Consider the following 13,799-nt stretch of genomic DNA (forward strand, 5'->3'; position numbering starts at 1 on the left):
CTCACAAACCCACAATATGATGATGCTGGCTGCTGCTCGACAGTGCTCCCTTGCCAGGCACTGCCTGCCACCTCTCCATCAGATGCAGACACAGCGATGTGCCAACCACCAGCTACAGACACAGCACAGGCCTTTCAGCCAGGGCAGAGGGAAGGACAGATATGGATAATGTGTATGGATTTAGGACAGAAACAAGTAAAAAAAGATTCGCTGCTCAGCAGCACACAGAGCGCTGCGGGTTTGGTAGGTCAGGTCATACAGAACAGACCTCAAAGATGCGAGCAACAAATGCTTGCACTTATAGCACTGACAACGTCCAGTTTTACTCCCTGCACAACTTCCAAAACAGCAAGCAAACGGTGAGAGGTGAAACAGACCCTGCCCAGGAACACAGCCATCTGTTGGGTAAAACCAAACGCCCTGCATCAATACAGACCTTCCAGCACCTTCCTTAGGAGCACTTCTCCAGCTAACACAGCTCATCCTTAGCTCCATCTGCTCTTTGGTTTCACCCCTCCTGCCACATGTACCCACACACAGTGTTCTCACTGAGTTCCAACTTGAAGGACAGGATCATTTGTGCATGCATTTATATAATGCCTCTATAACTATTGCAGAAAGGGAGAGAACATATATGTTTTTATTTTGAACCTCACTGGAAGATTCAAACTGATTTCCCTGCCTTCCTCACATCCCTCTCTTTTTACTAATAGAAAAAGCCTACATCATGTGTACTGCACTGTGTAAATACTGGAAACCTTTTATCTCTTATAATGAAATTGGGAGGCAGTGTGTTAATACAACATCGTGTCCACACTGCATCAGGACAGCCTGCCTTACATCAGAATAACATGAAGGAATAACTGACCTATTTCATTAGGATGCAAAAACGTAACTGAAGCTGAAGTCATATCTGTACTACAGCCTCCAGATACACTTAAAGTGTACACCACTGCAAGACACGGATCTGGAGACAAGGATGCCAAGAAAGAAGAATCAGGACTGCTGAAATGGAGTGGGGAAGAGCATTAGAAAAACAGCACCACGTTTGTTGTACCCAGTTTGTATTGATTCAAGCACCAGAAGACACTCGCAGCAGCCCTCGTTACAGGAAGGAACACAAAGGACTTAAAAATAGAAATAACATACTGACAGTTTCAGTCCAAAGATTCCCAGATGATCCAGTATCATTAGTCAACAGCGCTTCCAGAAGCTTTATTATTTAACCTGCTGAGCTCCTGACATTTATTGTTCAGGTTCAGCTGCAGGGCTACAGCTGCCGGCAGCACCGAGCGGGACTGCAGAGCTCCCAGCATCAGCTCCTGGGCTCTCCAGAAGTCAGACACGAGCCCTCCACGTTTATAGCAATATTCAAAGTAGGTATATTCTGTGATTCAGAGGACATGACTGAGAGAACACCTCATGCAGAACTAAACGACAGCACAGGACGAGTGCATGCCAACAAGGCAGAGGCATAACTGTGTTTATGTAGGACAGGAACAGGCTCTTGCGTCTTTCTTAATGCTCTGCTGGCACTTCTCAGTCTGACGGGGAGGAATCAAAAGCCCCAGTGGGGCCAAGAGCACCGAGCGCCTGCTCCAAACAGGCACAGAAAGGTCTGTGCACAGAGGAGCTGGTGGGCAGCTTTATGCAGACTTGCCTAAAAAAAAAAATCCCTGATGAGGTTCATTAAAAACACACTGAAGCCATTCTTCGTAAACCAGTTCCTTAGCAGTGAGCAGGCCCATTTTCATCAGCCAAAGCAAAGAGCACGCTGGCTCTGACAGCCACTATTTATCATCCCAGTAACAAATTAGAACAGAGAAAGGAAACTGCTAAGAAAGGAGGCTTCAACTGGGGAAAAAAGTTCCAGCCAACCATGGCAAAGATCAGCCTTCCAAGATTACTTCACTCCCACTTCAAATCCTTTTCCCTCTCACCTTTACAAAGCCAAACATGCATCGATAAACAAATCCCAAAACCTTTACAGCTCTTGTTTCAACTGAGAAGATACACTTCAATCAACAAAAAGTGCTAGAACGTAGGGAGCATATGGCCACAAAGAGCCACCCCACTCATCCCAGGCAGCCAGCTCCAAAACTGCCCTTTTATTCCACCCCCGAATTAATCCATAATATCTCTGTGAAAAGACCGATTCAAGGATGAGTCCCAAATGCTGTAAAATGCTGTCATCAATTCAGAACAATATATGCTCCCCACGTAACAGCTGATCCCCACCAGTGTCAACAGGTTTACAGAGATCAGAGTGAACATATGGTCGTTAAGTAGTAAATACTTATTTATTTGGTACTCAAATGTCACATTCTTCAATGAAGGAGAAAATAAGACTGTGTTCTAAGCCTTCACCATTCATCCTTCTCTTCTTACCCACGTGTTTTAACTTCCACTACATCCCAGCCTTTGCATTTCTGTCTTTCACCTCTCACATTTCCTTGAGCCCTAAGCACTGGAAATAACCACGTAATTCTTCATATTTGGGACAGCCTCAGCACTGGGCACACAACAAGCCCAATTCTCCTCAATGGGCAGCTTCTGAATTTCCAGCACCCACATGGACCAAGCTTGGCCTCCAAATGGGCAGAGAGTACAACATTTACTGACATAAAGATGGAAAAGTCACTGCTAAGCAATAAAAGCAAATTTTAAACGACTTCAGCATAGCTCATAGGTCTCATTTCCAGGCTCAGCCATGAGCTTATGCATCTGCTCAAATAATGCACTGGAAGACTGCAGCTACCATGTTCTTCCTCAAACACTGCTGACAGAACCCCTTAAGTCAATTAAACAACTTCGAGTGGAAAAGAACTTCTCCACAATACACACACCTTTGCTGTGTTTTTGATGAGCACTTCACAACTAACACTGTTTTCCTCCTTATTTCTCATGCTGCTGAAGACTGAAATGCCAAAAGCCAACCACCTTCTCCCAAATGAACTGCCACTTCCATTGTTTCCACCAAGACAGAGGCCACTATTTCCCTTATGTATAAAAGCCACCACATCCCTGATGCTACAAGGAACGACTATGTAGTGATGTGTTTAGAGGAGCAATGAGAAGTAATGATCCTGGGGGGTGCAAAACCAAGTTGTGCTCAAATAAGCCTCCAGTCCTGGGTTCTGTAAGGAGCATACAAGGAATGGAGAGAAAGAAAGCATACAGGTGGAGACAATGCAAACAAGGGCACCTACAAAAAGACACAGCAGAGGCAGAGATGAGAGAGGAGGATCTGAGAAGTGAAAGAAAGCCACAGGAGACATGCATGAGAACAGACTGGGTGAAGAAAGGAAGAGGAAAAAAGGCAGAACAAAACATCTCAACCATCGCAATGGGTACAAGCAATTAGCATAGGGAAGCTCAGATGTTTGGGTCAGGAATGTAAAAGGCAGATTTTAAACCTGAACTGAGCCAAAGTCAAACACAGGCAGAGTTTCCTGATTGCCAACCAAAATCTCGGCGGTGCCAAAAGAAGTCAAACTGCTTCTAAGCTTTCCAGGTGGGGGCATTTTTTGGTGTTCCTTTTTATTTGTTTTTTGGTTTTGTACATTCAAGTCAGTTTTCAGTGCTTAGCAAAAGAGCTCTACCAACAGCTTTCATCCCCTATCCTTGAACTGCCCCATCCTCAAGGCCTATCTTATCCACTCAAAACCAAGCTGTAAGCAAAGAATTCTTGTCACAGTTCCTCAATCTCATTATTTGGCATATTACTAACTCGGACTGAAAGTAAGGCAAATCAACGTGGCAAGTGAAAAAAAAAACAGCCCTAAAATGCTGATGATTCAAAAATGACACCACCAGGAGAACAGCAGTGTGCTCAGTTAGGGTAAGAAGGAAACGACAGACACATTTGTGGGAGGTACAATGGAAAAGACACTGAAGCTTAATAGAATTAGGTCACAATAAATGGTCCTCTGCACAGCCAACCTGGGGTAATGTGCTTAGTGTTGAAGGGGTGGGGAGGAAAGCACACATTACTGTGAGGTAGCTTCAAGCTTTAAAGTTTCATTTATCTAAGTTCCCTCCCAGGAATAATAAGCAGAACGTTTTCCCTCTTCCCCCCCCCCCCCCCCCCTTTTATTTTTTTTAAGTAGTAATCAAAACCAGAAAGATTCTGTATCTTTACAAAACAATTCAACTGAAACTGAGTTAATACAAATGCAAGTGTCCAAATCTCTGTTTTCATAACCTTCTTCAAGTCATGTAGCACGTGACCTCTGTGGTAAGACTTAAAGCAAGTAATAAATCCCAAATTTTAACACTCATTTGTTGGCAGTGCATCTTAAGATTTAAAACGTTGTGTGTTTTCTTTTTTGGAAGAGTACTGAATCAAAATGACAACATTTTTAACACAGCTTTAAATACCTGTTCCACAAATGCAAGTCTTTGACTCAGGCCCATATAAATTTTATACCTTTACAGCTATTAAAATAAATCTGCGAAAAATTAATTAGTTTTTAAAATATACTGCCAGTCAACACAGCAATTCCAAACGTTTAAGAATCAGTGTTTTACACTGATCTACTTACACATTTGCAAAAACATATTTTAAATGGGTTTCATATTATCCTTGGTAGAGAAGGTTGCCACTAGTGGCACAATATCTGTGCAGAATCTCCAGGGCCATCACACTGTCCTGATATCACCTTTCTATACAATCCCATTTCTGCCAAAAGCTTTCTTTTGAAGTCTGGCAGGAGGTTCCAACTCCCAGTTAAATTCTATTTATTAGAGTAATAAAAAACACACACATAAAACAGTCACATAATTTAGAGTCTTTCTGTCAGGCAGTTTCAGTCTCTGGCACAGCTCAAAACAATTACAAGACCAGAAATCAGATTCTACCTTATTTCTGAAGTACACTTCAATGGGCATAATGAAGCCTGCGTAGCCAGACTCCTCCACTTTGTACGGGGGCTCCTTGCACACTGAAAAGAGAACACACAAACGTTAGCTTGGAATACAATGCCTCTTAAATCTGAGCCAAAAACGAGTTGTAAGATGAGAAATGTGGCTCTGACAACTGATGACTTCGTTAAAACAGCGATCTTTGTGGAAAAAAAAAAACACCACCACAATGAGATGGTGCCCATGGGCTCAGTGAAGAACATGAAAATCTGTGATTAGCTCCCCCCATAGAAAGGAAATATAAAACATGCTGTGCCAGAGACTCAGTAAGACTCCCCCCCCTTTTGCCGTGATACAATTACATCCCTGTTTTGCTCCCATTAGAGCCATCATGAAAGAAGTGCAATGCTTCGAAAGGTGGGAATCTGAACAGTACAGAAAGTAAAATTTACTTTGATGCCAACGTTTATTCCTCAAGACAGGATAACGTGCAACCAGGGTTGTTGGTTCCTCCCCTTGGAGTGATCTCCTGCAATGCTTAATCTTCATAATTATGTAATAGACACACTATGAACTGCCTCATCCAAGTCCTGTAACAAACCTGAAGGGCACACAAACACTGCTGTGTATTTCACGTGCATGGAAATGGAGGGAGGTGAAACATTGTGCTGCTGCCTACTGCAGGAATACGGATTGCAAAAGTTAATCACTTTAAGAAATTAATCTACGTGCTTCCTGCCTCAGCTCCTTGTTTCACTACCTGTTGTGTTTTCATGTTACTAAATCCTCCCTATCACTTACTGCTGTATTTCTACGTAGTGAGAGGCAGCTCGAAGGATTCTAGGATCACTTGGCCACGGCACAGCTATACATAGCAACTGCCAGCAGAAACATGAGACCGACACAGAAATTCTCCCTCTCAGGAACCGGATGCACTCGCACACAATTCATGCACTACAATACATGTAAATCAAGTCAAAAAAGTAATTCAGGGAGTTTGGTGCAAGTCTTCTTACTTTCTCTAAAGAACTGGAAACAGGAGTTAGGAAACAGTACCTCAAACCTAAAAAGCACAACAATTTTCTTGTAGCATAGATACACTATTCCCAGCTCTAAGCACCATCATAAAGGTAAGCAGTACTGAAAATTCAACTGCAGGGAAAAAAGAACCTATCTGAAAATACTCAACATCCCTAGAACGACTTGAATTTTTGCACAGAAACCCTAACACTTGTGGAAAAAAGCACAAAACCCAAAAACAGTGTGAGCGTGGAATCAGGAATCTTAAAGATGATTTGCCAAGCAGCCTTTGTTCCTTTTCCGCCCTATCCGAAAAAATTAAACTTGATACAGAAACAATCTGCTTGTAGCACAAGCACACCACCATTAGATTTTGCTTCAAGTAAGGAAGAGCCAAGAGAAGAAACCCCTCCAATCTAGAAATAGTGTGCACGTGCCACACAGTTGACCTACAATCTACTCTTTGGTCAGAGGCACGCTGGCTACATAAGCAAGCCTAAGAAAGCATTTAAAACCTAAGAGAACAGAAAAACTCTCTTTAAAGGTAGATGACATGGCAACCCACTGAGCAAAGACAATATGCCATCCCAGTACAGTTGTTTGTAATAATGTAATTACACTGGATGACAAGAATTGTAGCACAGCAGATTGTAATTTCTGTTCTACAAATTAGCTTCCAGCTCAGTATTGCACTGCCTTATCATACATCAGTTTTACTACGTCAGTTTGAAGGAGATATTATTAACATCCACACTGAATTCACATCCCTGGGAGCTGAAAACCTCAGAGTTGCTTTGCGTTGTGGACTCTCACAAATAAGTGGGGCAGGAGGCAGCCCCAACACATCCTGCACGACCAGCAGTCTTCCAAAAAAGTATCTCAGAGAACGTGCATTACAAAGTAATTCATAGCAATACTGCTAAGCAGTCAGCACTCCTGGTAACACTACATAATAACAGCACTGCGAATGCAGTTACACAATCTCAAATAGATCTAAGGCCGGGCTGCTGCCAAGAAGGGCAATTCCTGCTCCTCCACCACGCATTCCAGCTGCCCCACGACAATAAGGTTCATGTTGCTGCACACTCAGAGCAAAGAACTGATCCAGCAGAAAACAGCACTACAATTTTTGTAGTGTTATTTCCTTGTGTAGCTTCCCAGCCTTGCTGACTGCACCAGTGCTTACAGAAAATACATGACTGAATATACTGAGCTGGAAAAGAGCCACAGGTAAATCCAACCCCTGGCTCCACACAGGACCACCCTCTATGACTGATAGTGCTGCCCAAACACTACCCAGGCTCTGGCAGCTTGGGGCCATGCCCACCGCCCCGGGCAGCCTGTTCCATCCACACCATCCTCTGGTGCAGAACCTTTCCCTAACCCCTACCTGAACCCCCTCCCAACCAACACAGCTCCATCCATTCCCTCAGGCCCTGTTGCTGTCACAGAGATCAGTGCTTCTCATCCACTCTGTGCTCTGGGTTGAACAAAGCAAGGGACCAGCGCAGAAGTCTCCCTGCTCCAGCACATTCACCAGTCCCCTATCTGAGGGCCTCTCACCCATCACACACTTCCAGCTTTTGTTGGCCGATATTAACAAACCAAACCCGCCTTTCCCATTTGGTAACACGAATCACCTTCTGCTGTCATTGTCTTAGGAACCTGCATGTACTGCTGCCTGGGAGGAGAAAGCACCTCACCTCCAAACCTTCCATCAGAAGAAAGGTCTCATTCTTTCTCCCTCACCTTCCTCAAACAAAGATGGTTAAGGTGAGGTTAAGGCTCAAGTGCAAGGAAGGCATGTTTTGTTCCTCTTCAAGAGGAGATTTTACAGAAATATGACAGTACAAGACAGTCTAAACTGCATAGTGCTGTTTCACACAGAAGACCTAAAACCCCATCTTCAAAACGTGACTCACCTCGCTTGGGTTTCGGGAAGCTCTCATGCAGCCTGAAGACCACCTTCTCCACGAAGTGCTGGATGTCACACTGCTCCGGGCCACGCACAAACACCATCCAGTCATGGGTGAACCCCTCAGTCGTGGGCTTCTTCCGCAGCTGGGCTCGGTGCCCCAGCTCCAATTTGACTTGAACTGTGCACTGTTTTAGGACAGAGGTCAGACCGTAAGCAAAGTGGAACAGATTACATGTTATGTATAATGCTGAGCCTCACAGACTGAAGATGCTGGATAATAACTGTGTAACAGCCTCCACAGAGAGATTAGTCTCGTCCTGAAAACTACAGTGTTATCAACCAGAAAAGGTTTTATAAAAATAGCTCCAAGCATCTCTTTATACCTATTTTTTTCCTAATATTAGCATTGCAGAGAAAACGGCTTTAGAGGAGGGGTAGGTTTATCTGCCTCACTTATCAACTAAAGTGTCAGCAAAGTCCTAATTGCAGAACCTTTATTTCTAGAAAGCGTCAGAGATAGAAATTGATGTTCACAGCACTAACAAAACTAAAATGGGAAAAGTCAGATTGTGAATTGTTGCCTGATGATATCTTCGAGACTCTGTAATTCATTGGAACACAGCTATGATCCTCCATTCTTTTAAATACACTGTATTTAACTGACTTTCAAAGACAAAGTCAACATGTACCATGCCTGCACAATATCCAAAACTAAAATGACCTAATTCTGATGTGTAGTCCTGAATTCTAATCGTAGAATAACAGAGGTGTATTCAGTATCACAAAGTAAAAATAAAAAATAAAACATCTCCTTAAATGTCCTAAAAAATGAGGTTCAGATGTTGTAAAGATCCACATCTTCTTGCAGATTTCGTGGTCAGAAGAAAGCAAATGAATAAAAAAAATCTAACAGGGAAAAGCAAATATGATTCAGACACAAGCTAAAGGAAGCACATCCTAGGGCATGATCGCTAGAGATGGAATCACACCTAGGGTACCTGACTACTTATTAGGTTAATTTTGTGTGTATGTTATCCAAACTAGACCAGCAGCACAGCCATCTCAAACCAACCACTACCAAATTCAGCAACTGGAAGTTTATGAAAAATAGGTGGGCTGATTTTCAGTCCGTATGCCATTCTTCACCTAAGACTTGAAAATAAATGCACTGCTCTGACAGCTCTCAATGAGGAAAGGCAACCAAATTTGTCATTACCCATATTACAAGCAAACATAGAGCCAACCTGAGGGCATGATGTTAAAAATTGAGCAGAAAAAAGGAAAAGCTTCCCGAGCTCTAGACAAAAGCTCAGCAAAAGTATTATCCACATTTTCCTATCGAGGAACTGCAGCAGAAAACACAACTGTGATAAATGCTCAAAAACCATTTTGTGTGTCCAACCTAACCTGACATTTTATCAGAAAGTAATTTTCAGAGCATAGTTAATACTTTCTGAAAAAGCATTCAGTCACTTCATCTCCGTGTTTTATTTTTCTTTGTAAAAAGATCACACAGGAAGCCTACAGAGCACCGGGCATCAAAGCTCCATCTCCCAAATCACAGTTCAGTTCTAATTTCAACTATAAACCTTAACACAGTCTTTAAGGCAATTATCCTCACAGTAAAACAGCTTCGGCTGCCATCAATCCTAAGACTCAGAGGCAAACTCGTGTAATTAATTGCTTCACCTGCTTTACTAACACATTCCTTCAGATTGCCGTCTTCTGCAAGCTCTCCTGGCAGGCCATTTTCCTCTTTTGTGCTTTAGGGCTTATCTACACTGGCTCCACATCGCTTGCATGCTAAAATGATGCTGCATGGCCGTCTGCTCCACTGTGTCACATTAAGGAATGAGATGAAGGGAAGGTGCTTCACGCAATCCACGCTGATCTTTTCTATAGCGGATGAGTGTTATATGGAGAGGTGGCCTAAAGCCCAGGCCCACTGGGGAGGGTGCCCATAGGCATGCCCTATACCTGGAGCACATCCCACTGTTTGGGCATCCACTGATCTGCTCTGTTCTGCAGCTTCACCTTATCGAATCCATAATTCCCCTTTAAATTCTGTGACTGCTGCCAGTTCCTACCCCCCTCCAGCGCAGTGCAAATGGCTGTCACTCCACACTATTTGCCTTCCTAGCTGAAACGGCTGAGAAATTTTAGCTGAGAAACAGATGGGACTACGTGGAAGAGAACAAAATTAAACATGAAAGAACTGCTTAGCGGAGAGTGAAAGTTGTACTCGCGATACTCCTCACATATCGGTCCAATTAACAACCCCTCTGAATTAAGCCAGAAGCTGAAACACATTTGAAAATAACACCTCCCAGTGTAACAAACACCCGAAGTAGCTCTGCTAAAAACAGAGCATTTCTTTCCCACCCCCCCAAGCATGTCTCTCAACAAAGGGAAACCAGGATCCCATTCAAACGATTTGTAATAATACAAAAGGAGTCTGCTTTTCAACTTAATAAACGCTCTGTAGTGCGCTCTGGTATTTGTTTGATGCGCTAATTGCCTGAAAGCCATGACCAGGCTCCATCCGGCCTCCTCGGGGTTATTATTCGCAGCATAGCGGGCCCTACCTCGGGCCGGGCCGACCTGGCTGCAGCCTCACACACAAAAGGCCTTTGCAGGGCGCCCAGGTGAACTTCCAGCCCCCGCTCCTCCCGCTGGGGCCCTGCAGAGCTACTGGGGCGGCGGGAACCCCCCCTCCCAAATGCCTTCACGGCAGTGGGAAGGGGTGGGGGAAGCAAGGCCGGCACCACCCCCCCAATGAGCCCGGGCAGGAATGTGCGGGAAGCGCGGCTGCCACCCCCCGCCGAGGGCGAGGCTGCGGCGCGGCCGCCCAGGAAGGGGCGAGGGCTCGGCCCCCCCCACCCACAAAAGACGATGGAAGGGAAATGGGGGAGCTGCTACCCCAGCCGGGGGAGGGGGAGATCTCAGTCCCTCCTCATTAAAGGGGCCCCGCCCCCCTATCCTACTGGGGGGGTGGGGGGGGAAGTCATGCTACCGGGGGTTTATGCGGGGTGGCGGCACAGAGGGCGGTGTGGGGTCCCACTCCCCTCACCTGATTGTCCATGGCTGAGCGCAGCGCCGCGGGCCCCGCTCACTCGCTCGCTCGCTGCCGCCGCGGCGGTTCTGCTGGACGGTCGACGGGGGAGGGGGGGGGGTCCTCTTTTCCCTCCCCCACTTTCTCCCCCGCCTTACAAGCGAAGCCGCTCTCCGCTCCGTTCCCCCCCACCCCCCTCCCCGACTGCCGCCGCCTCGGCCGCTGCCGCCGCCTGCTCGGTCGCGGCCCCTCACGGCCCCGCCGCCGCCGCTCGCCTCATTGTGTGTCACTCACAGGCAGCAGCCCCGCCACCCCCCGACGCCCGCCCCACGGAACCGGAAAGCGACGCCACCAGAGAGGCACTCTCCCTCCACCAATAGCAGCTCCGCTTCATACCAGGAGGCGGGGCTTCCGCCTTAGCGCCGCCGGTATTCCCCGCCTCCGCATAACGGGCGGCTGTTCTGTCCAACGGAAGGCGGGCGGTACGCTGAGGGGGCGGGAGAAGGGGCGGAGCCAGTGGTGGGTCAAGAAGGGAGTGGTGGGCGGGACGAGAAGTGGGCGGGGCTTCACCGCCTCCCGTGCCCCCTTCCCTCCCCTCCCCCTCTTAGCAGTGGGCGCGGCGCTGCGCTGCAGCGCGCTCCGGTCCTGCGGCGTGGTCGGGCCCGCGCCCCGTTTTAAGCCCTTCACGGTCTCCTAGCATCGCGACCAGCGCTTGGGGTTCACTGCGCGCTGCCCCTTTCTCTCCTTCAGCCTACGCTTTCCCGCCGCCATCGGCGGCTACGAATCTCACCCGTTTGATTTCATACACAAACGAGCTGAGAACAAGGGAAACCACAGTTCCCAGTATAGCGGATGCCGCTGTTCGGAATGGTTGGGCAGGGCTAAGCCGTGGCTGGGAGGAAGCAGCGCTGTGCTCCTTCAGCCTCCCTCTTTTTTTTTCCTCGTTTTTCCTCCATCTCCATTATTTTTCCCAACGTCACCTTCGTTCTCCCATGTTCTCCCTCAGCCTCCATAATTTTTTCCTCCCTGCTCTTCAGTTTCCCTCTTTGTCGTCCTTCGTGCTCTCATATTCACCTTCACTCTCCCCTTTTCCCTTGATTTTCCTCCATCTCCATTCTTGCTCCTTCGTTTTCCCTCTTCCTTGCTCGTTTCCATTGCTCTCCCTTGTTTTCCTTTTCTCTCATTTCCTCTCCTCTCCCTCACTTCCCCCTAATCTCCCCAATTTAACCTGTCTCATTTTCCTCCCATGTACCCCTTTTACCTCAGTTTCCCTTTTTCTTACCTTGCTGGCTCTCATTTCCTTTCATTTTCCCTTCACAAACCTACACTTATCCTCTTTCTTAGTTCCCCCCGTTTTCTTCCCCTTTCTCTCTCCTGTATACCCTCATTTTCCCTCTTTATCCCCAATTTTCTCTTGATCCTCTGCATCCCCCCTAGTATTCCCCATTTTTCTGCCTTCTCCCTCATTTTCCCCTTTCATTTTCTTCCACTTTTCCCCTCAGTGCCCCCAGTTTTCCTTCAGTGTCCCTTATTTTCCACCCCTTCTCCCTTATTTTCTTTCAGATTTCTCCCATTTTCTCCCAGTGTCCCTCATTTTTTCCCTCAGGCTCTCTTTCTCCTCATACACCATTGGCTTCCCCCATTATCCCCCCATTTTCCCTCATTTTCTCTTGGTTTCCTCTCCATTTCTTTCATTTCCCCTCAATATTGCTCATATTTCCCCCTTTCTCTCACATTCCCCTTCTCAAATCACTTCCCCCCCAGTGTCCCCCCTCTACCACCCCCCCCATCCCTCATTTTTCCTCCAAACTCCCTCATTTTCCCCTCACACACCTTCATTTTTCCCTCTTTTCCCTCAATTTCTCCTTGGTTTCTTTCATTTTTTCCCCCTTGTTCTCCCCTATTTTCCCTCAGTGCCCCTCATTTTTCCCTGCTTTCTCCCTCATTCCCCCCCACCTTCTCATTCTTTCTCCATTTTCCCCTCATGCACCTTCTCTTCTTCTCCCATTTTCCCCAGTTTCTCTATTTCTCCTGTCTCCCATTTCCCCTGTTTCTTATTTTCCTTCAGCATCCCCCCATTTTCTCTCAGTGCCCTCCCTTTCTCCCTCATTTTCCCTCACACACCTTATCCTTCTCTTTCTCCCCCATTTTCTCCTACCCCTTTTCCCCTCACACTCCTTTCTCCCTCATTTTCCCTCAATGTCTCCTATTTTCCCTCAACACCTCCCTCTCTCCCCCATTTTCCCCTCTCCTTATCCTTCTTTCTCCCCATTTTCCCTTCAGTTTCTCTATTTCCCCTCAATATCTCCCATTTTCCCTCAACATCCCTCTCCTTTCTCCCCCATTTTCCCCTCAGTTTCTCTCATTTTCCGTGTCTCCGTTTCCCCATTTTCCCCTCACACACCTTATTCTTTCCCCCATTTTCCCTCAGTTTTTCTATTTTCCCTCAGAATCCTCCATCTTCCCCTCATTTTCCCTCAATGTCCCTCTCCTTTCTCCCCCGTTTCTCTATTTCCCCCCAATCTCTCATTCCCCCTCAGCCTCTCCCCTTTCTCCCCTCACACACCTTCTCCTTCTTTCTCCCCCATTCCCCCTCAGCCTCTCCTCTCTTCCTCCCCCATTTTCCCTCACACACCTCCTCTTTCCCTCAGCACCCCTCTCTCCCACCTCCAGCCTCCCTCCTTCCCCCGCTCTGTCCCTCCGTTTCCCCTCACACACCTTCATTTTCCCTCTCCCCCCCCACATTCCCGCTCCCGCCCTTCCCGGCGCGCAGAGCACCGCGATGGAGACCGCGGGGCGGGTGGGGGGAGAGCGGTGCCCGCGCAGCGCCCGTCGGCAGCGAACAATATCCGTGTTCCGTCTGCAGCGCGGGGCATTTGCAATGCAAATAGTGCGAGGGATTCCTTCAGAGAAGGGCGGTGATCAGCCGTGGGCTCAGCTGTGTGC

General features: G+C 47.0%; 1 protein-coding gene across 4 annotated transcripts in view; it reads right to left on the reverse strand.

The window, feature by feature from the left end:
- Positions 1-11,165, reverse strand: part of MLLT1 (MLLT1, super elongation complex subunit) — a 30,526-nt gene extending 19,361 nt beyond the window's left edge. For 2 of the 4 annotated variants that reach the window (XM_015299847.4, XM_015299846.4), the window contains exons 1-3: positions 10,872-11,165; positions 7,806-7,986; positions 4,861-4,943 (exon numbers count right to left, since the gene is read on the reverse strand). In XM_015299847.4, coding sequence (XP_015155333.1) covers positions 4,861-4,943; positions 7,806-7,986; positions 10,872-10,883 — 276 coding nt within the window. In that variant the 5' untranslated portion in view covers positions 10,884-11,165. Of the gene's footprint in view, positions 1-4,860; positions 4,944-7,805; positions 7,987-9,490 lie in introns of all 4 variants that reach the window. The other 2 variants (XM_046904641.1, XM_046904642.1) reach the window with 2 other exon arrangements.
- Between the last annotated feature and the right edge of the window lie 2,634 nt (positions 11,166-13,799).

Source organism: Gallus gallus, chromosome 28, assembly GCF_016699485.2.
Source record: "Gallus gallus isolate bGalGal1 chromosome 28, bGalGal1.mat.broiler.GRCg7b, whole genome shotgun sequence".
NCBI lineage: Eukaryota > Metazoa > Chordata > Aves > Galliformes > Phasianidae > Gallus > Gallus gallus.